The sequence below is a fragment of the Taeniopygia guttata genome, chromosome Z, assembly GCF_048771995.1.
Source record: "Taeniopygia guttata chromosome Z, bTaeGut7.mat, whole genome shotgun sequence".
Classification (NCBI taxonomy): domain Eukaryota; kingdom Metazoa; phylum Chordata; class Aves; order Passeriformes; family Estrildidae; genus Taeniopygia; species Taeniopygia guttata.
In genome coordinates, this window is record NC_133063.1 from 58,407,883 (window position 1) to 58,433,574 (window position 25,692).

The following is a 25,692-nucleotide window of genomic DNA, read 5'->3' on the forward strand; positions in this document are numbered from 1 at the left end:
ATGTCTGAGGATGTATGATAGCATATTTTTAAGATTCTTTTCAAAGAACAAAACCAGGGAAGTTCCAAGATGTTGAAAGGAAGGGAGAATCAGAATATTTGAACTGGATATCAGAAATATTTTCCAAATTATGAAGCATAAGGAAATGATTGTTTGAGATATTTATACTAAGAGTACCAAAAAGTGGTATATGTCTCATAGGAAAGAGGAAGCAGATAAACTAACCTAGTAGATCTTCTGCATTAGATCCATCTTTAAAAATAATTTGCTACAAATTTTGAACTATTTCTTTTTAGCTATTCCAAAAATCAGTTTAAATTTGTAATGTAATTTGGAACTTTGAAGTGGAACTTCAGCCAGGACTGGTGTGACCTGAATATTAATTCCACAAAAATTTTTAAAGAGAACTGTGAATATAGCCACAGTGCTGTCTTCAGTTTTGTTTGCATTGTCTGTGGGTTTCATGCTACTATGTGGTTCTTCCTATTGACTAACTGCACTTTTAACTATCTTCCCTATATTTTTTTCTTGCACTTTTCAAAACAGAGTTTATTTCTGCCTAGATTTTAATTTTTATAAGTCTGTTAATGCATTTCTGGTTTTATACTGCAGATAAGAATGATTTAGTGTCTCTAAATGTTTATTAACATACTGTTTACTGTCTGATTTGTAATTTAGCCAAGTCAGTTTATAATAGCTAGTGAAGAAACACAGAGTTATGAAAAATACCAACAAATTCATAACAAATGAATGATGACTATGTAAAAATCAAAAGAGCAAGAGCAAATATTTCTGAATAATCTGGTTACATATAACATGCTTATCTTGTGTGTATTGCATCAATATAACTGCAGCTCAATCATTATGTGAAGTTAAACACTTTTTACAAGAATAGTATTTAGTCTGAGCTTAAATGTAATTCCACTTTTGTGGAAGTGCAGTGCATCTGTATTAGCAGACACACAATGATTAAAAAAAAAAATCTGCTAGCAGATGGTGTTCAACAAAGAGTACTATTGTTTCAGTATGAGATGCTTCAAATGTTCTGGGCATTTAGCCCAGACAGAGCCATTTTTCCTATAGTATGTGATCAGGCAATAACAAAAAGAATGAAAATAGAGGTGTCAGTCCATATAAAAATATTTTTATAACTTAATATATCTAACAAGTCCGTGGCAATTATTAAACCAAGTTAAATTAACAAAACTGATCAGATCATTCTTTTTACATTTTCATGTCTCTCCAAACAGTTATTTGGCATTCTACCTTCTAGGAAAAATGAGTTTGGAAAGTTAAGCTACCTGCTGGTACTGTTTAAATGCCCACAGATAACATAACTCAAGCTGCCTGGTGCCTGAAAGTGAGTGTTGGGACAATCAACAGGAACAATAAAAATCTGTTCAAACAGAAAATCCACAAATCCCGAGGATTTGGAGCCTCCCTGTGGATTTTCCACAAATTTTGCTGTTTTCAGCAGAATCTAAGCTTTTATTTTAAAGGTGAACTGCAAAGCTGAAAAGAAAATTGACTTAATAAAATATGCACTGAATCCCCTGCTCTCCTTTTGCAGCCTCCTAACTGAGGCTGTGTGCCACATGTGTCTCAAGGTTTTCTTTAAAAAAAAAAAAAAGCATCAACAGACTCAGTGTTTAAATATCATCTAATACTTGTTGACCTCAAGAATAAACCTCATCTCAATAATCTATTAACACTGAAAAAGTTTTTAAATCCATTATTTTGTTTGCTTCAGCTGAGGTGTCTTCCATCCCTCAATTTAGTCTCGCTTTGTTTTTTCTGCATTTAACCCTTTACTATATGAACTTTTGAGCATACAGCTGTAACCTTCTATTTATTAGAATATTACAGATATAAATATTTTTAGAATAAAATGGGGTACATCTGACTTGAATGAGGTTTGACTACTGATTTTAGTTTGTAAGCATTTTCCCAAGTATTTTTAGATTTAAATTGTAAAAATCAAATGGACTCTCACAAAAAATTGAAATATGGTTACTTAAGTGACATCAGAGTATTTTATATGAAGTATATCAATTGACATTCCTTACTTGAGAATATTTAGTAATCTTTGGTAGTTCAGTAAAAACAGGAACAGGATTTTACTGATTAATCAACAAATTAAAACCACATTCCAAAATGCTGATAATGATAACCAAGAAGTAACTAATACTCTAATAGTATATTATAATATAGTATTCTGTAGTATATGTATTCCTAGTATTATAACGCTACACATTTTGAAGTAAAAACCCCTAAATTACTACATATGTATTATATTTTATGTCATTATGCATAGACTTTATGATAGAAAGGAATTTTTTTAATATAAGGAAAAAGTAACATTGAGGATCATGAGACCCGTTATCTCAGTCCAGTGATCTTTATTGTTTTAGCACTGATTAACAGATGCAGTGAAGAAATTAAACATAAGATGAAAAGTAAAAAGAATACTGGCAACTTATTTTTACTTTATATTGTTGTAGAAAGACTACTTCTTAGTGTGATCTTTTTATCTTTTTTCTTTATTGACTGTCAATAAATGTTCTTTGCCCGTAGTTTCAGTAAGAAAATTTAAAAGAAAGGGGCATCCTTTGATTTCTAAGTGCAGATATCATTATTATTTTAACTGTCTACTAAACTATTTAAGCACTGAGTTTTACTGGTTTATTGGTAGACTGTAGTATTTTTAAGTGCATTCTGATTTTAAATTCCAAGCAGCCTAGAGATAACACACTATTTAGTGCTAAGAGGTTGGGCCAAATAGGCTCCTGGAAATTCTTAGACTCTTTCACGAAGCATAGTTTGCCCTTAGTGTTTCTGTACTTAATTAAAACCCATGTAGCAAGCTTTGTTATGATGCCACATGCCTGTTTTGTTTCCAAAGTAGAGATGAACTAGTTACTAACTTTTGTTCCTTAATCCAAATGAACACTGTCTTCAGCAGGTGATAGAAATATTTCTGTGTGTTACAGCTGCTTTTTTTCTGTTTAATGGAACTTGTCTATTCTAAGAATAATTTGCATTACTTCATAGAGTGTAAAACATGGTTAAAGTATATGAGTTATACTATGTAGTAGATTATTTGAGCAATAGTAAAGCAGTTACATGTTTATTAAATCAAGTACTGTGTTTACAATTTTAAAATATTACTTATGTGACAGCATGTTTATATGTGACAGGTAAGTGCCCTCTATAGCCCTCTACTAATCAAATTAATGTCAGTGGTGGCATTATTACGGGAACAAACTGTTCTTGTGATATGAGCTGTGAACATATTACTATGTCTGCTTAAATATAAAATTGAGTCAGCTGTTTTATAATAAATTCAACTAGTGAAGACAAAAACTTAATTGACCAAAGTCTAAAAAGATGAAACTTGCAGGATATTTCCTAACTGAAGCGTTACACATGGTGTGAAATACATGCTAAGTAGCACCTTTCTTAGAAATGCTCAAATATGAGGTTTGTTTTCCTCGTATACTTACAGCTAGTTGTTTGGAAATATTTTCAGCCTACACATTTTAAGCCTATATAATTAATAGATTTGTTTGGGTTTTTTGTTTGGTTTTTTCTTTGGTTTTGGTTGGGTTTTTGGTTTTTTTCTTTTTCATTTTATTTCATATTGAGATAAGTATAATACATTAAACTATACTTACAATAACCCAGTAGGATTAATTATATATATGCATATATGTATTTATATATATAAAGCATTGTATAAAACCGAAGAATTGGGAACTGCACTTACAATACAAATAATTCACATGGTTGTATATGCCGATCTGTTATCTCTAAATTGCTATGGTCACTAGAATAAACCATCCTGTTGATCCTTAAATAGGCTCGATACAGATAATGGTAATTATTAGTCAATTACAAATCTTTTCAATCACACCTGAGTGTGAGATGATCATCTGAAGTAGGCTTCTATTGCAACATAATGATTCAGGTCCAGTTTCAGATCTACTGAAAAAATAAAATGTCTTTGCTACTTTATTTCATTTTTGAGATGTGCTTTAGCTCAATTTAGAAATTCTTTTCTTTCAGCCTAAAGAGCTATCAAAGTGTTTTTTCTGGCTCACATATAGTCCATGCTTAATTGATGTACAGATGTGAGATAATGTAAGAGGCATATTGGCGCCATTCTTTTTTCACATGAGCAGGGAATGGGTAATGGGAAAAGATCAGAGATGAAACTACTTCATAAAAATGTGAAATCCACCTGGAGTATGAAGCAGATCAGCTCAAATATTCCTCTGTAAAATAACCTAAAATAATCTGAGATGGTGCTTACTGGGCTCTGAAATAATGGACCTTACTTTTGGTTATTCATAGACTTCACAGATTATAATAATTGTTATAGAAACTATCATTTTAATTTTATAAATTCTTTTGTAGTGGTCTTACTATGGTGCTAATTTTTCATTAGTTGAAAATCACATGTAGTTGAAATCAAAAAACTAATGTACAGAATATACTACACACTGAAATACGTGCTTTCATAACACTGGGAAACTGGGATCGTTTTTCTGATTGTGTGTAAATTGGTGTAATTAATTCTATAGTCTTTAGGCATCCTTCAGATAATTCTTATGTCAGATGTAGCATGATGGTTGAACTTTAAGTGCTCGATATGAAGGAAGTTTCCACAGGTCATAAATACTGAGTTAGGCTTTGATTGTATTTCAAAATTAATCTATTGATAATTTACCTACTTCCTTGTTTTACCATTGATGCATTACATAAAATTAGAAAGCTTTTGCTTTTTGTTTTACCATTGCATATCTCACAGTTGTTGCTTTCAATGTTATATTAAGATTTCCAGTTACATAAAATAGGACTATGATCTTTCTTGGAGCAGCAAAATAACTTAGTTTCCCTCCATTCAGAAACAGAAAATGACAGATCATCTGTGATGAATATTTTTACATGAGTGATATTTAATTCCTAAAATCATTTTTAAAAATAAGTGCATTTATGCACCTTCAGGCATGGAGGTCTCTAGTATGGCAGATACCACTCCATGGTTTTGTGCTACTAAGTCAAGTAAGTGTCAGTGTTTTAGAAGCCATAACTGATTGAAGAATAAATTATGCCAAATTAGATCAAAGATCTGTTTAGCCAAATGTCCTGTCTCTCATGGTGGACAGAAGCAGCGTAGTATTAGAATACTACTGGGCAACTTTTCCTTTTTCCAACAATGTGAAGTTCAAGGGTTATTTAGTCAGGAAGTTCATTTGGCCTTTTCTGTTCATAGTTCTGTGGTATATTTTTCTTCTGCAACTAGTTGCTTTGAACCTGTTCATGGTTTTGTTCTGTTTGGTGTCTTGTGATAATATATTCCTCAATGTAATTGTTAGCAGTGTGGACAATATTTCCTTTTATTTCTTTTAAATATGCTGGTTTGCAGTTTCATTTTATACCCACAAGTCCTGGTCATATTAAAAGCAGCAAATAACACCTGTAGCTTACATTCTGTTGTCCTCTGTTTGTTTGGATGTATTTTTTAGGCTCATTCAGATCTCCATTTATATTGTAATTCACCTTCTACACAAAATGTCTCTTTACAGTATCTCTAATCACATCCTATCTCTCATGTCTGGAATCTGATTTATGAAAAAACTTTGACGTGAGGATCTCTTCTTTTATTGGACAGCCAGAAGGACTTGATGGGCAATTCTCACCAAAATCCCATTTGAAACTGATCTGCTCTTCCTGTCAGCTTATTTAGATAGAGGAGATTATAAAAGCAAGGCAGGAGGGTTTTAAAACATCCTCTTAACCAGCTTGTGTCCTGGTACAGAAGCAGGGGTAGACTGAGGTTACAGTGCTTGACTGATGAGTGAGCTACATAATTTTTTCCAGGGACAGAGAAATCACGATATATTACTTGACTTATTTTGATTACATTCTGTTGTGCAACTCAGGAGGGTAATTCCCTGAAGTGCTGGTTTTTCTGCATATGTCTTTGTTTCTCCCTTAAATAGGAGAAGGGAACCAAAGAGCAGGATGCTGCTACCAGAGCATCTCATCCGGCCTTACCTAGCAATCTTTGTCTTCAGGAGTTCCTCAGAAGAAGTATGATGTAAATTGTTTTGACAGTGGAAATCCTGGCTTTTGACTTTCCCATAGTGTCCTACATCTCCACCCTGTCACATCATGTACATGTGGTTCCTTCATATGACAAAAGAGGGCTTGGGAAAAGCATTTGCTGCAGCTAGGTTCTTTTCTTGCTGCCAGAAAAATTCTTTCCAGTCTGCTCTCTCTTTCTGGATCAGAGGAGCCCCAAGAAGAGGGGGCAGCCAGGGAGGATCCCCAGGCTGGATGAATCACCCTGTTGGATCCTTTGAGGCTCAAATAGTGCTATTGGAAGAAGGAGGGAGGTTTTGTTTTGAGTGAGGCTCAGTGATTGTTTCTAGACTTGAGACATTCTGCATACAGTCTTTAAACTGGCATTAAGTTGATGACATTTTTATAGACAAAAAAGCAATTTTATGTAAAGTTGACATTTGGGAAAAATTAAATTATTTTCTCTTCAGATATCTGCTCATTTCTAGTCTTAGTAAAAAAGAAAATCTGTAGTTGCTTGTGGAGGAATATATTAGATAGATTATGTAAAATGTTTAGCTGATCTTTCAGACATTTCAACATTGATCCTGAGAGCACCTTAAGACATACTTAATTTCAAGCCTTTTTTACATTACTGGAACTACTAGCTACTGTGTACTCAGTTCCCAGTTGTAGTCTGCAGTAGCAAATAATTTTAACATGGTTTGGGTTTTTAAAATACCAGTTATATAGAGATTGCAGAGCATACTTACTCAGGAATAATGTTGCCACTTTGTAATAGGGAAGAATGTTAAAATCTATAAATGTCTAGGCCAGCTAGCTGTATGAAAGATTTTTGGCAAAATTATTTTTTTAATAAGGTTCTTCAATCTAATTACAAATAAAATTTGTTTATTTAACATTGCTTCTATTCTAGAATTTACTATTTTGTATTGACAGGTAATATGGTAGATCAGAAAAGAACTGTATATCTGTGGTGACTATATTTTACAGTGTCTGATAGGTTTTTATGGAAGCCATTTGGTGATCTCATCAGCAACAAGTCTATTGTTTCATTACTATCAGATTCAGTGGGTTTGTGATTAAATCAGCAGAATCGTGAACATGAAGGGAGTGCTGTTCACTTTGCAATCATTTCCATCTGTTAAAAATTTTTATCAGATGTTGGGAAACAGCAGGCAAAACTCAGAGCAAGTGTTTTATCCAATTTCCAAGAAATGGTGATATATAATTGGCATATATTATATTCTTAGTTTAATCTGTCCAGTTGGATATTTTAAATAACCTATGGTATACCAGTATTAGTAGAATATATAGAAAGCTATTTTCATCATCCCTCATATTACATTCTTTTGAAGACTCTGGTGCTGATACAAATACCTTAGTGCTTAGTAATCATAAGCACTGATGACACTTTGCATAAAATGGAGAGTCGGAATGAGACTTGTAGAGAAAAATTTCCATTTGGCATGTGCTGCTGTCTGAAGCATCTTTGCCTCCATTGATGATGTAGGAATCTGCAAGTGGAGCTGTCTGGCCAGTGGCCAGCACCATTGGCCTCGGAGAATTGGGAAAGGAATCCATCAGCAACACCCCTAAGCTGATTTGTAACTAGATGGTGCCAAGGCATAGAGTTTTCTATTTCTTCTGAAATTAATTTTTAGCACTAACTGTTCTAAATAGATGTTCCTGGTTTTCATGTAAATGTTAGATGTGCTTTTAATAATGTGAAGGATTTTACCCCAAAGAAACGATAGTCTCATCTGAAAAGTGAAAAATATTTTATTTTTTCTAAATTACTGGGATATTACTGAGTGCCTCCTTGTCTAGATATTAAAAGTTTGTAGTAAGCTGTGGTTTTACTACACTTTTTCATGTTTTTTCTGTCTCATCTTCTTTTGAAATGAATAATTCCTTTTTGCTTCATCTTCAGGTCAGGGGTGATTTTTCATGATGGGAATAATCTTAGTCATCTTTTCTGGAGTTTCCTGTATTACTGTGTTGGCAATTTTGGCATAGGATATTCAGTTTCATTTATAGTATTCTAAATGGAGTAATATTGACTGTATCTTTTAGAGCCACTATAATAATTGTTGGTTTATTCTCCTTAATAAATATGCATGTTCTGTTATTGTTTTCCACAACTACAGATTGGTAGAGATCTTCATTGTGCTGTTACTAGTTAAGTTAATAGGCTTTTTTCATTAACTTTTTCTGTTACTTTAGAGTAACAGCCCTTGTAAAGAGTAGAAGGACTTCACTCTGCAGGATATTCTTCAGTTCTGTAAGATAATTTTATTTGAGTTTTTCCATTCCTGAGCTAAAACCATGAGAAATCGCCATATTTTGTCTGGGGTTGGCTGAGTTCCTGATTTTGGATCTTCTGGAAATGTATCTCACTCTATTTATTCAGAATATTTAACTTGAAGTATGAATTTAGTTATTATGAAATAAGCAATATAATTGCTTATTCTTGTCTTAGTCTAGCAAATTTTTTTCACTCTGTGCTTTATTTTCAATCCACTTTTTACCCTTTTCTCTCTCTTTAAAAGGCACATTCTATAGACTTTTTGAATATATAAAGCTGTTCTTCTTGTTCTATATGACTTTGTTCATCCACACCTTCACCAGTCAGTTTGAATGAAATTACTGGATTAGTGAGAAAATTTAGAGACTCATTGTTCGAGTTTATTTTTACTTATTTACTTGATTAGTTACTTCAAACATACGCTGTCGAGACATCCAGTGTGCTGTGCTTGGTCATCCCTTTTGTTTTAGAGATGAAGTGTTCCTACCTGGCCATCTGGTACAGCACTGGTTTTAGGGTGAGTTAGTGAAACACTCATTTCTGAGTTCTTTCTGAGGATGTACTCTGGAACTTTATCATACTTAAAGTTGGTTGAAATTTACCCTTCTGGCACCTCTCTGTCTGTTCTTGTTTCATATTTATGTCCAAATCAGATCAGGTTCTTGGAGAGTTACTCCCTAGAATCTCCTTTTGAGAAAGCTGACACAAATCAGTCATTTAATCAGCAGTTATTTCACTTTATTATTGCTTTTAATCCCATGTGACCTGGTGACCTCTTACTTCTTTTACTTTTCTTGTTTTAATTAATTCAATCATTTTAGCATTAAACTTTCAGCTGTTTCCTCTTTAAAACTCATCTTAGCCCCTTTAATACACTTTCTAACATAAGACCTTTTACAATCCATTCTGACTGCTCTAGCTTTAGGTTTGCAGAGGCAAAATTCCTCTAAAAATTATTTTACTGCTTGATTGTCACACTAATTAATTGCTTGTCTTTATGTCCATTTTTTTGTGAGCTTTGCATCGCAAGTAATACTTTTTAGATTTTTTTTTTTTGTGTATAGCCTTGCTACTTCTAAAGGGTTTATTAGTTTTATCTAAGATATTAGAACCTGTTTGACTTTTCTGGTGAAACTACACTTCTAAGATTTCATATTGAGTTACAGATTTGGTTTGCTTCCCCTAAGATAGTAGAACAAAATACAATGATCTAGATATGAAAATAAGAATATTACAGATGGTTATTAGTGGCTAATAGAAAAAACATGTTGAATTGGTTTATTAAAAAAGATTCTGATAAATTAACCTGCATGTAGGTATTTCCTGAGCCACAGTAAGCTTTTTTCTAGGCTAAATATTCATGATAAAATTTATTTGAGATTAATCTGGAGGAGATGGTTAAAATTAAAGAGAGGAAAATACAGAACCAGAACTGCAAAATAAGTAAGAAGTTGGTAAAAAGAGAATGTGAAGTATGTTAAAAGGTATTGTTTTGAGTCAAATTTAAGGCTAGTTCTAGTTCCAGGTTTTCAGTAATAATTTAAATACTAAAAAAAAACCCACCACAGTTTGACTGTGAAGTTGGAAATAATGTTTTATCATTCAAAAGTTTGAATGATAGAAATAGGGTGAAATTTAAAAATCAAAGAATCATACAGTAAGGAACAAAACCAAAAAATCCTCCTGTAGGCCATCATTCAGAAGTGACAGAGTAAGAGGAAACCTCTTAATTGCAACAGTTCTGTTGGGCTGCAATGTGGTATGTTTTTTGAGGAAAAAAAAAAAAAAACCACACACACACACAAACCCTACTTCTATAAAGCATTAAGTTAGGCATTTGCAATCCAGATAGATACAGCATTGGTCTGGATGAAAGATGCTATTGGTCTTCACGTTTTCTTGTTTCGTTTAACAGTTGTTAACTATTTTGCAGTAAGCAAAGTTAGGTTTTCATCTTAAACTGAGAAAACTTAGAGTCTCCTATCTGTTCCAGGATGTGCTGTGAACATAGAAGGTCCACACAGTGCATAAAATCAGCCTTAATATATGAGATATGCTTTGTAACATACCCTCATGTATACATCTGCATTTTCTGATGGCTGAAACAAAGTTTGTAGTGAAAGCTAATACCTTTTATTAAGTAAACTGTGGAAGAAAAATAAACTAGCTGAAGAGCTTGTGTGACCTGAAACCTGTGGGGTTTTTCCTTCTACATCTGTGTTAGCAACCATAATGAAATATATTGCCTCTTTATTGGTATCTTTCTAACGCAGGTTTGTACTTCATGTTCAGCTTATGGGCCCTGTTTGCTGAGTTTCTCTTAGTAGAGTCAAATGGTAACATTGTTCCTCAGTTTCAGCCTGTGAGAATTCACTGTACAGTACTGGGACTGCTGACATACCACATAGCTTACAGTTCGGTATGTATAATTAAAATAGAGTGCCAGTTTTCTGAAGTGTTAGTGATATGATGCACCTGTTTACACTCAGGTTTATGGTAGTGAAAAGACAGTAACAGTTGGACATGTAGTCTTTAATAAACTTGCCAGTCCTTTTAGATTTCATCATTGAAATCTTTCCTAGGTAAAATATATAAATAGTGGTGATTCATCCATCAATTGCTTAATTGAGTGCTGAAGTTTTTAACATTTTATTTTTAAAACACAGAATTGGAGTCCTAATTGCAAAGTGTAGTAGACTAGCTACTGCTGAAGTCAAAAACAACATTAACTGTTAGCTTTACTGTTAACACAGGTGGCCATACGGGACACAGCAGCTGTATTAAAATGTTTCATCTACAGTTTTCTAATGTCAAGACTGCTGAATATGTTGGCCACCATTTTTATATCATCATCTTATTTGAGATACAGTTGCAATACCCCATTTGCAGAAAACAGACATATGTCTGACTTCTACAGCAAAACCAGGCTGGCAGAGAGACAAAGTGCATATTCCAAATCCATAATTTTTATTCTCATATTTGCAGTTATAAAATTCTTGCAGTACCAGAGTTGAAGAGTAATGCAGTCCAGACAAAAATAAAATTCTTGAATCCCGGAAAAGTCTTAGATGTACGTGTCAAATGGGAAATTTGCTATCCATTCCAAGAATTGCATGTTTGCAGATACCCCAAGGAGCAGAAGGGGGAATATCAGAAAAGGCTTCAAAACTGACAGTGTAGAGGAGAACATTCACCTTGATTCTTCCACACATTCTGCAAATCATCTAGTTGTGCAAACATGACAATTTATATTGTTTTGTTTTACCATTGGGGTTCTGTATTTGAAAATGCTGTTTGTATTTTAACTTAGAATTGGAACACCCAAACAGAATTTTATGGGTTTTTCAAGAGTGTCTAGCAGAAAACAAAGCTATTATCTGAATAGAGATTTGTTTTCTTTCTTATTGTCTCTGGTATTATTAAGGTGCCTGCTTGTCAGTTCTAGAATAACTTTTCCATATAAATCATGGGCACTGAAAATTATTATTAATAAGTATTAGAACAAGAACATGAAATGTGCTATTAATGGAATTAATGTGCTTGGGGAAAGATGTGGCTGCCTGTAATAGGAGGGGATTGAATCCAGGACTTCCTTCCAAGCTATTAGTTTACATGATGAAAAGATAATATTGCACTACAGCTTGGTTTTCATTTGGTTTACCTAAACTGAATTAAAATCATCTCTTCTGCTATGAAATTAACATGAAAAATGTTGAAGTACTTGAGTAATAATTTTATATTATTAAGATGCTATAGGATTCTGCTCCTGTAAAAATTAAACTTATGTAATAATCTTGATATACTTTTGTTATTTATAACATTCTAGAATTGCTTATAAAATTAATGTTAGTATTTTAGGTTGTTTTCTTAGTTCTGATATGCTTACTTGGAATAACACTTCCAACATAATGTTACTGGTAAGGATAACCAGCTAGTTATTTTCCTTTGATGTTACTGGATGAGATGGCAGCAAAAGCAAATGGAAGGAAATTGTCTTTAAAAAAATATAAGCAATGTAATTATAATACTAAAAAAGAGAGGGGAAAATAACGTGCTATGCAATCAAAAATAATAATTTAGTCATTACTACAGCACTTCCCTGAATTACTTCCTGTTTCAACCATGACTTGAATTTTAGAAAAACTTCAGGCCCAGTGATGAAGATGCCCCGATCTTTCTGTTGTTCAGTGTCTGAATAGTTCCTCCATTATAAATTTACATTTACCTCAGTAAATGCTCTGTGAGGCTGTCTGTATTGTTTTGCCACCACCTAAATATTTCAGTTTTGAAAGAATGTGATCTTGTTTAATATTGATTGTACCAGCATCAGTGAATGACCGTATGCTAGGGTAACCTCAGGGAGTCTGGGCCTCTCTTTGGTCTTACGTGAGTTTAGAGAGGGAGTAGCGAATGCTTCAAATTGTAGGGACGTTTAGACTGGAGTTGGGGTAAATTTGGAAATGCATAGAATGCAAAGTTTTCCAGCATCAAATTAATTTCAGCATCTTCTGAAATTTGTCATCACTGGATGGGAATAGCTGAATTAGTTTTGAATATATGCAGCCTTTTTTTTTTTTTTTTTTTCCTAAATCACAGTAAATAACATACTGCGCCTCTCTAGGTCTTAATTGTATCTGTATATAATATATATTTTATTTGTTAGAAACTTGGTATGCTTAAATAAGCACTGGTAGTTATGGTTTATATACATCTGTGCAGAAGCCTACAAGTACAAAGAGGCTTATATGTGCATGTAGAGAAGAAGTAATAGTTTTGGCCTTCTGCATACCAAGTATGATCATATGGACACTTACATCAAAGTCACAATTACTGTTTATTTCTGTAATCAGTTCTCTTTTCTTTTGCCAAAGTGAAGTCAAATACAGAACTTCTCTTTTTTGAATAAATTTACTTTGTAAATTCAGAAGATCCTTAATTACTTTCAGAAAAACACCTTCAGTACATGGCACTTAAAAGCAATTTTATCCATTTTACCTAAGATATTTGGCTAAATTTCAGCTGATTTTATTTCTTATTAACTGAGTATTACTCTGATCTAAATTACAAAAGAAAAATAATATATATACATATTAGAAAGTTGAAGCATAGAATATATGTTATTAAGAAGATAACTGCAGAAAATGACCTCCATCTCTCTGGGGGCCACCCTGCCTTTGATGCAGCCCAGGACACAGCTGGCTTTTTGGGCTGAGAGTGCACACTGATGGGTCATAACTGTGTTCTCACAGTCCTTTTCAGTAGGGTTGTTCCCAAACATTTCCTCCCTCATCTTTTAAAATTAAACCTTTTCAGATAACAGGGTTGGCTAACTTAAGTGTAAGAACTTTGGTGAAATTGTAATGCTTTCTGCTTTACTAGTGTTCATTTTAATAAAAGTTAGAAAACTACAAGAATTCAAAGAACAGAACTACTATTTCGTCATGATAGGTATGATACAAAGAAATGAAGGCAAGTTAGCCTTCCTTCACTCATAACCAGGTATAATAAAAAGGTTTCCTACACTTTTCAGAAGAAAAAGAAATTACCAAAGTTGAAATAAATGCAAGTTTGTGTGATTTTGTAGGTAGTAGATAACTGTATTGCCTTTTGGGAAAACAGGAGGCAAGGGATTATATGATACAGGTTCAGAAAGTGTTGACTCTTTGATTTAGAGAAATAACTGAACTTCTGCAGTGTTTATAGTACAGGTAGATTTATGTCAAGCATTTATTTGAAAGCCTGTGATATTCTTATTTTTATTTTTTAAATAAACATGTGAACAGAATATTACAAATAATTTGAATTTAATACCTAAGTTGGCACAATACAATAAAAATATCCTTGTAATATAACTAAGTGCTATGTTTTACAGCTGGAAATCAAGCTGCAGGACAGTACAACTGCTGAATGACATTTTAGAAAGAAATGTCCAAGAGGTGACTTGAGAGTCATTGTAGAAAATGAGTGCTTGATGCAGTGTTGACCTTATGTTCCTTTTTGAGTTAGGAACCAAGTACACCACCAGCAGAGACTTGTGGGAAAGCTGAAACCCATCAGTATATCTGATTCCGAATTCATTTTCTAAGAAGGACTGAGGAAATACTGCAGGGAGTTCTGGATTAGAAAGAAGTGATTAATGTATTAGGAGAACATTCTTTCTTTTAAAAAGAGTATGAATTAATCTCCTAAAGAGAAGCCAGAGTGGTAGCCATAATTAACAATGTAGAGTTGTTGTTTCTTCATTGTGCATTCCGATAGTTTGCTAGGAAAGCTGATGCCTTGATATCTTCAAGGTGTGACTAGATTTCAGCACAAAGTTACCTAAGTACTTATAGTTCTTAACATCTTGAGTTCCTGTCAGTTCGCTGTTCACAGCCCTATCAAACCAAGGCAGAGCTGCATCAGAAATTCAAATGGAATGTCACTATAAATTTTGTAGATAAAATCACTTTATTGTTCTGAGTAGAATCTGAAAATTCTGGTGTAACGAGCCATTGGGCTAGATCCTTTTCAATCTTCTGCAGAGGAAGGTTACATCTGCTCTGGCAGTGTCTCTGCATGTAGAGAGTAGAACTTGGAAAAACATGAAGAAGCAGAAAGCAAGAAGAAGAGGAGAGAGCCTGCTGTAGCTGTGGAATCAAAGGAGCAATGAGACAAGGATGGAGCAGAGAGCTCCGTTATAGCAACAGAAACTTTCCAGGGATAGCAGACACTTACAGTTGTTTACAAACTAACAGCTATGTTACGTGAAACCTGATTGCAAATTTAGTGCGTGCAAAGACCTAGGGATCAAAGAGGAAATGATTGCCTTTCTCACCAATCTAATTTGGCAAAGTAAGCCTAGAAATAAAAGATATGCCAAGTGTGGAGTCTGTAAAGAGCCAAGTATCAAGGTTGTTTATTGACCTAGTACTGATCATAGAAAGGGCTTGAAAAAATATTTTGGAGTTAGATTTTCTAAGAGTTAAGATTTTCTGTGTTCTGTACGAAAACCTTTTGACTGGGGAAAAAGAGGGTGAGGGGGAGCTGAATAATAGTCACCAGCTAGTTCACTGTTCATGCTGCAGTAGTGTTTAGCTAACTAAAGAGTAAGTGGGTCCCCCTTACAGGAAACTTCTGATGTGTTAGACACTGTTAGTCCCAATTTGTATTGCCATTTGTAATCCACTCTCTCTGTGTTGCTGTCACTATGTTACTCTAAATATTTTAAACATACAACCTTTTATTGACACGTGTTGTTCCTGCTGTGTAACTTCAATAAGAAAATGTTGCAATATACTGTAATAGTAATGCAGCTTTTTACAGTTTTACCCCCAATTTATAGAAAAGCAATGAAGATAACTTGGGTCAAAATCTTTATTTCCTTTTCCCCTGTGATTTGCTTTTCAGGTAGAAGAGTAGAACTGTAGTTTTTTGTAAAAGCTGTTAATCTTGCTTAGTGTAGCTTCTGCCATGCTGTTGAAAATAAAGACTTCCTCATGTGCTTGGCTGAATAACTTTTCAGTGATAGTCTTCTTTGCTAGTGCTTTTTGCAAGTGCTTTTCTGTGTCTGTACATACAAATGACAATGAAAATCAAAACTTGTCATCACCCAACAGTTCCAAGTCTTTTGCTTAGAAAAGGGTGTAGTCAGTAGTGGTATTACAGATGAAAACTGAGGTACATAAAACAACTGCAGGGAAAAAATGCTTGCATGTTACGTTCCTACACTGTAATAATTTCTGGAGTTCATTGATGTTGAAGAAATTTAAATCAGCCAGAACCTAGTTTTAATTTTTTTTTTTTTTAATTTTAAAGTGCAAAATACAAATTCTAACATCAGAAAAATATGAATTAATTACCAGTTCTTTTCCACAGGTAACCATTAGATGGATACAAATGAGTTTATGAGTTTATTTCAACTGAGCATGAGTTGAAATAAAATTTAAATTCACTTTACAGAAGAGTTTTTTTGCATTGAGGGAGATTAAGAACTAGTTGCCCAAAGACCTTTTGGAGTCTCCATTTTTGGATATTCAAAATCTGACTGGACAGTGCTCTCAGCATCCTTCTGTATTTGGCCCTCAATTGAACAAGGAACCTGGACTGTCTGATCTTCAGAGGTCCCTTAAAAATTGTGATTCTAAGAAGAAAAATATTTCATTTCATATTGGCAGAATTACTTGAAAATTTTAATTTCCTTTTTTTTTTAGTGTTATCACATGAGCTATTTGTAGAATGAAATTCATTTTCATATCTAATAATATATGCTTACATACATTTAATTTCTTTGTCACTGAACAACTGCATTGCTTGTCCAGCCAAAAAAATCCAGGAAAAATACTAAGATTTATTACTTGAGTAAATTGAATTTTATAACACATGCAATATTTATTTGGCAGTACCTCTGTTTCAGATTCTCTTCCTGTGCTTCTCATGGCTAATAGAATGTTAAAATTCAAATGGGGATTCCTTGTTTTATTATTCATTTCCTTAACATATTTCTAATGGGGTCTTAAAGTAAGTTGTCTGCTGATGTTCTTTTGTTATCCCTGCTAATGAAAATATAGACTTTCTGAGGTCCTAAGTGATTTTTAAGCCATGTTCTTAGCATCAGTGAGTCCATACCATCCTTTTGTTTGTATCAAAAATCTACTGCCCATTTACTTTGATTCTGTTTCTTCTAAGTAGCTGTGCATCTCAGAAGGTTATATTATTGTAAATATTTCTCTTTGCAGTGAGGAGCTACGGAAGGAGGCCCGACAGCTGAAACGAGAACTGCTGGAAGCAAAGCACAAAAAAGAAGAAAGAGCTTTAAGACCCAAAGAGAAAGAAGGTAAGAGGTTTTGTGTAACTCTTCAGTTAACATTCTGATTTTAAAGGGTTTTTTTTGTTTTGTGTGTCATAAATGTACATAAATGTGGACTATTGTTGAAATGTGTTTTTTTTCTTTCCCTAGGGATGGTAGTAATGTAATGATGCCAGTATGTAAGGAAATTGTATAGGTAGCATTTGTTTTCAAATCAGGTAGTATTTCTCCTTCTAAGTGTTCTTTAGTTACATCCATGCTGTGACCTCTTGACTTTCAAGGTCTTTCTGACTTTCTGACTTGGAAAGGTTCTTAAATGCAGATGGTTAATTTTGAACTCAAAGCTACTGACTTCAAACTTTCATATGTTGTAAGAAACTGATAGAACTCAAATTCACAGAGTCACTACCATATTTATTTTCCTTAAACCTTAACAAAATGGGATCTTCAGCTGACCTCTTTGTCAGACAGTTTTTATATTCTGTTGCTTTTTAAATGTGTATAAATTGCTACATTTATAATAGTATGTAAGGTATACATTTTAGTCTAGAGTGATGAAACACTTTATTAGACAGACTTTAAACACTGTGGAGTTGCATGACAGGCTTTTAGAGTGGATTCTTAGCTCAGTTCTCAATACCATAGAAATATGAAAGAAAATATAAAACTAATTTTTTTTAAATTCAGATAACACAAAATTTACAAGAGTGGTAGAAAGTATAACATAATTTTTAGAAAAATTTGTGGACTGTGTTGAATAATGGGTGAGCTTGATCAGCATTTTGACAAAGTAAAAATACATTATCATGAATTTGTATATGAAATCTGGCACCAAATGTTAAAAATCGTTGACTCTGAAAATGTTCTAGTAATCCTGAATGAATATAAGCTCTCACTGACAAAATAATAAATGCTATCCCTAGCCGTGTAAAAAAAGAGCTGTGAGTGGAAGTATAGCAAAAGTGAAGTGTAATCCTTTTGTGCATATATGATAAATTGTCTTGAATAGTGCCATGTATGGCAGTGCTTACACTATTGCTTAAGCTTATCCCTGTTCTGGTGCCAGCCAGTGGACATTGTAATTTGAGGAAATTCACCTTTACAGTGACAGAATAAAGTAATACTTGGGCAATAGTTACTGCTATGGTACAGTTTGGAAGGATACCTTCTATTCAAGCAAAGGGAGCTTGTATGCCAGGGTTGGCGGAGGGCTGGTATTTTCTTTGAAATAAATAGCAGGCAGGCCATAAATCAGTTGAAAGTCTGCAGTTACATTAGTTACAGCTAAAGGTACAAATAATCTTGAATAATCCTGGCTTTCCTTTTTGTGATAGGAGGGTCTGTTCCAGTACCTGTTGAGAAAGATGGATGGCAGGAAAGAAGCTATTGACCAAGTCAGTGGAGTACCTAACTAAAAATCTTAAAAACAAATGTTCTAAAATTTAAGGCAAAATTAATTGGATGTTAAATGAGATGCAAGTAGTGAAGGATAAAAATATTAATGCAAATATAGTGAAAGAGTTCAGGTTTGTACTAGAAAATGAACTGAACATGAATTTACACTGTGATGTGGCTGTCACCGTATGGTTGTTGCTACAAATGCAGTACCCGTAAAAGTGTGGTTGTATTACTGCACTCAGCTCTGAGTATTGTACCACCAAAAAGGATAATGAACAATTTGATTAAAATGGACAAAACCACCCAAAAGTACCTATTTGGACAAGTTGATTAGGAGATATGTAGAGAGGGGGTGGAAGCGTGAAATGTCAAGTCAAAGGAATGAAGCATACCTTTATTGTGAAACAGAATTTACAACTGAGGAATAATAGAATAGACTTTAGAAAGACTTTATCTTTAATATAATGAACTCTAACAGAAGTGTTGTACCAAATAAGTAATTTTGCCCCAAAGTTAAAAGCACTTAGTAATTTTATATTTATTAGTCTGAATTTTCATCAGTACAGTAGAGCTATCAACATGGAAGAGACAGTCTGCTAAACATATAATAGTTTACCTATTCCACATTAGTTTATATATAAGAAATTGTACCTATTTTAAAAATACTTCTATCTGGAAGTTGATGTTTAAGTAGCAGTATATTTTTCCATTGTTCTCTGCCTATCCTCTTGGGGAGTTTGAGATAAGGAGTGAGTTGTCATGCTGTATCAGGTATGCCTGTGCAGATGGTGCAGACACTTGCATCGTGTCTGCCTATGCGTTGATCTGGCTGCATTAGGAAAAAATGTTAGTTCACAGGCTATGTACATTAGTGTGGTTCTGTACTTGATTAATAAACGCTACATCACAGCCAGAATTTCCAACCATAGTGGGAGAATTTCACTAAAGATTACAGAATTATTAGAATAAGGCTTAGGTCATACTGGACAAGACTGGTCTTGTTCTGAGAGGAAGGGTCAGCGGCATGAAACATCTATTTTAAGTCTGCTGCACAGATCTTTATTAGTACTGGCATCACAATTTTTATCACTTCTTCAATTTGTTCATATTATGTTTACCTAATATTTTTCTGTATTTGGAGATTAGATTAATCAAGAAAGACTGGAGAGTGAAAATTTAAGTGTTTACATTGTTTCAAGAGGTCAGAGAAAAAAAAAAAATCCCTCCATACATGTTCAATTATAACCAGTATTCCAATTTGTAAATAGTATTGTTGAATATGCCAGTCTGCTGTCAAGACCTTACTTTAAATAAGATGTTTTTCTTCTGTGTGACATGTACTGATGCCAGAAATTTGATCAAACACTATCATTTGAGTGCAGAATTAGTTCAGCATTTTGAAGTACTTGGTCAAATATTCAACAAATATCTTTTTGAATTTTCAAAGTTCTATAGAGTAAACCTGGGAATGTACTTCAGTGAAATCTGCCTCAGACATACAGGATCTGCCCAGTTAATTATATGTCGGTTTTAAATAGTAAAAGTATTTAGGAAGTAATATTTTAGTTTTTAGTGTTAGAACATTTTTGTAAATGGACAAATAATCTGTAGACTATGAAATTTAATTGTCATACATGAGAAAACAGAAAAGCTATAAAATACTGTCTGAATAGGGAAACCTAACTAATGTAAAAACCAACATTCAAGGGTAAGAATTCTACATGTAAAGACGTTAGAGTGCTCCAGGACGGTTTGGGTGGATACAGAGGAGAGATCTCTGTTGGTTGCTCTTGGTGGATAAGGTTTATTTGGGATGGAGAGAGGCCCTGCCTCGAGCTGCCAGACACAGCACGTGGCCGGGCCTGAGGTGATGGGGGAGGGTGAGACAAAGGGGGGAGCAGGGACTCCTGGAGGGGGAATCCAGGAGGAGGGAGGAAGTTCCAAGAGGGGAGGGGAAGATCCAAAAGGGCATCTGGCCCCTCGGAGGCCCCTTATCAGGGGGCTTCAAGGTGGGCTGAAACAGGACTTGGGCCAATGGGGTCACAGACACCTGATGGTTCAGGGGAGAGTTACAGGTGTGGGGTGAACCATACATTCTGGGGGGTGAGATGGAACAGTCCATTTGGCTTTTGGACCTATCTGTAGGTGAGGGTATTGTCCAGCCAGTAGGGGGGATTGTTTTCATCCTGGCTGTACTATTGTGGCTCTTCTGCTAGACAATCATATTTATCTATCCTTCCCAAAACTACAGAGGCATGTAGTATTGAGGCATTTTCTGCTTTGTTTTTTATTGTGATATGGTAATCAAATGATTTAAATGTTTAGAAAATTCTCAAAATCAAGTGAGGATAACATTATGTTTTATTTCTGTTTTATTTTGAAGTCTGGTTAATGTCAGGGGCACTCAAATAATTAAGCACTGTCTTACATGGAAAGATACTTTCTTGAAGTCTGGGACTTTAATGGGGGTTGGGCCCTTCAGAACACTCTGAAAATAACAAAATCCAAATTTTGATGGTTTGGTAACTTTGCAGGATAAGTGAAGATTTTTTCAGTATATAAGTAGAGCTGCATTGTATTAAAGTATCAATCTGTCATCTTTGCAAAACTTTGTTTCTCCCACTGTTCACATTTTTTTTACATTTAATGTCCTAAGACCAAGCATCCCTATGCAGTCCCATTCCTGCTAAAGTGAATACTTTTTTCCTTTTGTCTCTCTGTCTGCAGAAGAAAAGAGGACAAAACCTCACTGTAAACCAGCTTTGATTTTAATAATAATCTTAAACATGTACTCAAAATCCACCAGCATTTGAAAATTAACTGTATTTTAGACTAGGACCATGTGCCACCAAAGTTCAGGAAGCATTTACTAGAAATTTGCTGTTCACACTGTTTTACAAATCTGCTGTGGTCTTTCAGATAAGTGTTCTGAACCTCTAGGAATTACTTGTAAGATTTTATTATTTGAGTTGGCTAAATGAACTATTAATTTTGTTCTAGAACTGTTGCTTTTTTCACTGTAGCAAACTGAAAATATAGTAATCAGTCCAACCATGGAAGCTCATTCTGTAAGCAAATCTATTCAGATGTTCACAGTTGCTAAATATTTCCTGACTCTTACCTAACTTCTTGGCCAATAGTGCCTTTTGAGGATCTTAGGCAGGCCAGAGGTATAGCAACATGAACTAAAGGGTTCTTGAAGATGCAAAGAAAACCATAAGTAGAACTAGTCCTCAGCAAAAATATACAGGAGAGGATGTTACTAATTGTCTCATTATTTCATATTGTTTTTCTGGTATATTAATTTTTACACTACTTTACACTAAACTGTATTTTAAGTTTCAGATACACAATATTTAAAGATGTAATAATTTTTTACTAATTCTGGAAGAAGTGAGTTATTTGTTTTGGTTATTAATTATCCAAAGTGCCTCTAAGTTACGTATTTGTAAATTCTGATAGGAATTCTGTTTTAATTCCTGAAACATTATGGCATATTAGAATTTCTTGTATAATTTTTGAGGATTTTATTTGGTTTGGAGCAAAAACAACTTTTTTTAAGATTTCAGTCTCAGTAAGATTTTTTAAATGAGTACTGCATACCCTTAGAATTCCAAAAACTGCAATATAAACTGAATATTGATGAGCTGAAAGTGGAATATACTGAATTAATACAGGAATGTGTTTTAGATCTCATATTTAAATTCATCAAAACATTCAGTCATAATTACTTTCTCTTCAAACAAGAAGTTATTGAGGTTTTTTGACCCTTTGGTATTTAGTGTAGCTATGCCATGCATTTTGTGGAATTACTGTTCAGTAGGTCTTTTATCATATGAAATGTGTCATCTGAGTTGCTAAGGAATACATTTTGGATACTGAAGAAAATTTATGGGCCTGCCACATTTCAAACATACACAAACCCTGCTAAATATACTGGGATGCCTTTTTATGTGTGCATCTTTGTACATCCTTCTTGTCATTTTACCTCACTTCTGCATAAAGTTATGATGACATATGGAAATTTCATTACAATAGTTAATGTTTTACAATAGTTAATAGTTTTGCATGTCCAGAATGTTTTGTAATATAGAATATTTAAGTGTGTAAATATCTGCATGCTAGCGGTATCTCATCAAACAAAAATCATAAGTCTTTCACTGATCCTTTCCAATGCTATAGGCTCTTGCTTTTTTATGGTTACATTAAATCTTCAGAATCAGCATGTGTTTTTCTCTGTCACAATATGTATTTTTTCTACCCTTCATGTGTGTTTCTAGTAATACTTTCACCAAATAAAATTAGTTTAATTTTCCAATGAGTGTTTTGTAGATAATGAAGCTGTCTCTTTCTTAAAAGGAAATAAAATCTGTAGAATTGCATACAGATACAAGAACATTTTTACTACAAGATTTGTTTAAAAAAGTTTGTACTGTGACAAATTGTATGCATACTGTCAGACCTACAGTGAAATTGTACCTTATCTGTGCCACAACTGGTGGACTTGTTATGGCAAAGTTACCCTAGCTGCAGTGCTAGGAATGGAACCCAGTCTTCAAGAGCAATATCAATGTGAGCATAAGCAATGATCATGCTGTTCTGGTCTACCACAGGCAGCTGAATTAGAATTCATATTTCTTGGTTTCATTTAATGGAAGATAAAATTGCAGTTCTGAAAACAGAACACTTCTGATATATCTTGTGTTGAAAGTTTGTTATGTTGTTAAATGTACCAGATGCTTTAGGAATTATTTTTAATATTACCAAGCTTTCTTTTCTTCTTCACTTCTTATAAGGAATTGATGATTCCTAAACCATCCATTTCAGTTTAATGCTCTTGGATCAAGTTTTGCCTTTGTTTTACTTCATCCATTTGGTAGTTAAAAACATCATTTGAACTGTTTTATTTAAGTGTGAGCAAAATAAGGTCTTTCATATTTTTTTTTAAAATCAGTATCTTCCTTTCTGTTTTAAAGACTTCAAAATTTCCTCCTTAGTTTCAGACTATCACTGTAAACCATGTCCCAAACTCAAAGTTTTAGGTTAGATTACATAATCATGTTGGCATGTATTTGCCATAATTTCAGGATGAAGAATCTGTCTGAAAGAAATTATTTTGACCCAGTAAGGTGAAGACTTTCTTGGTGGTAACTCAAGCTAGCTTACATAGATAACAATGTACTTATAAATTCTTTTGAAAGTAGGATGAAATGTATTTTCAATAAGGAAGGTTATCCATTTTTTTTTCCCTTCACCTTCTTACTGATGGACTATACACAGCAGCTTGTTCAAAAGAAATTCTTTGCTTCATGCTATTTACACTTTGTTTGTGATGAGGTACTCCTAGGGAACAAGATTCCTGTAACTTAAATTATCTTCTGCATCTTGTGATACCTAAATTGAATTTAATTGTTATTTTACTTCTGTATATCCATGTAATTTTTCATTAATTTTTGTCTGAATAAATCCTCTTGGATTAAGGAGACTAATACAAAAGTGACAATCTTTGTACTTTTACTTAATGAGCAAGCTGGACCTAAATTTGTCAAGCTTGATGTGAAGGTCAAGTCCATCATACAGTGCTGTTGTTCCTCTTATTTTCAATTCAACTGCAAAAGACTTGCAGGGAATCTTGGTTGCAGACTGGGAGATAAGAAGTAGTAGGCAGCAATCTACTTTTACATTTAAAAAGGTTTCTTCCCACCAAGTCTCTCTCTTCTGGACTTTTTTGCTTGCTTGCTAGTTACCAGTCAGACATAAAGTAAGTTTATCAAAAAATTCCTGCTTATCAAATACTTAATATATAATTTCTATTAAAAAGTACTCTGTGATTTTGTAATCATTGGAGTTTTCAAGTTTTAAAATGTTAATAACCCATTGGCTTAGGGGCTCTTGAAAGTCCTTCCTATTTTGTTGCTTGCTTTAAATGTTATGTGATAAGTTGTAAGACTTTGTGAAGAAATGCAAGCATGTTTTTAGGTCATTTTAATGAAAGTTAGAAAAATATGATGTATACAAGGGCACAACTCTTTCAGTTTACTCTGAAGTTAGTTCAAGTGGATCTAATTATCTTTTGTCTGAGTTATGAAAAGGCTTTCCTAGGAGGCAGAGAGCATGAAGTTGAGGATTAGTAAACCTCTGACAGACAAAGACCCAAGAAACTATAATATCAAAAGAAGACTTTGACTGAAATTTAAATTACTTGTATTAACAGTAAATGGCACACATAGGAGTGTGATAAAAACACACAAACACACAGCTTTGGGAAATTTTACCCTTTTTATATAAGAATTGCATTTGAGCTGCACTGCATTTGTAGCTGCACTACACATATCTTTAAATTCAGCATATGTATATCAAATACCAGTTTGTGACTGGTATTTTCAAATATATTCAAGAGCACTATTTTCAGTTCTTTTGCTTGTCATAGACGGGCAATTATATTGATCATGTGGTAAATGTTATTCCCTTCAAAGCACTCATTTAGGTAAATTTCACCTGAAAAGTTGTTTTTTATAAGGAATCAGATGGTTTTGTACTTCAAATTATTTATCTAGGGGCTAAATGTTAGTAAAAGAAGACATTATGTTGTTTCCAGATAGTCAACAGTCTAGATACTTGCATTTATGTAAAAACTAATGTATTATTTTGACAAGGGGTTGGTCTTGAATTAAGAACAAGATTTTTAATTAGTAAAAAAGATTGACATACTAGGGGGAAATACTGAGATTTTTCATTATTTGGTAGTTTTTTCATGAACTTCTGTTCTCCTCAGTTTATCTAATATTATGCTCATGAGATGTTATGGCAGATTTTATTTCATTCATGCAGCTGTTTAATCATCCCTAAATATGTGTGTAGTCATTTATCTATTTTGGTCATTCTGGAAGATGGATTTTTCTTTCTTTGTCTTACTGATACTTGCCATATTCTGTTCATTATTATATCCAGCATATCAACTGGAAAACAGCAAAAAAACCCAGCTCTGAATGGTATTAAGTATATTTGATTATTCTCCCTGGTACCTTTTAAATGCAATGTAGAAAGTGTTTAAATGTCATTTAAATGCAATGTAGAAAATAAGATAAAAAGGAAATAAGACATTTTATTT

General features: G+C 33.7%; 1 protein-coding gene across 2 annotated transcripts in view; it reads left to right on the top strand.

Annotated features, from left to right (window-relative positions):
* The window catches only part of CWC27 (CWC27 spliceosome associated cyclophilin), a 96,332-nt gene that overhangs the window by 49,005 nt on the left and 21,635 nt on the right, over window positions 1-25,692 (top strand). For both annotated transcript variants that reach the window (XM_041711352.2, XM_002189016.6), the window contains exon 11: window positions 17,113-17,210. In XM_041711352.2, coding sequence (XP_041567286.2) covers window positions 17,113-17,210 — 98 coding nt within the window. The remainder of the gene's footprint in view (window positions 1-17,112; window positions 17,211-25,692) is intronic.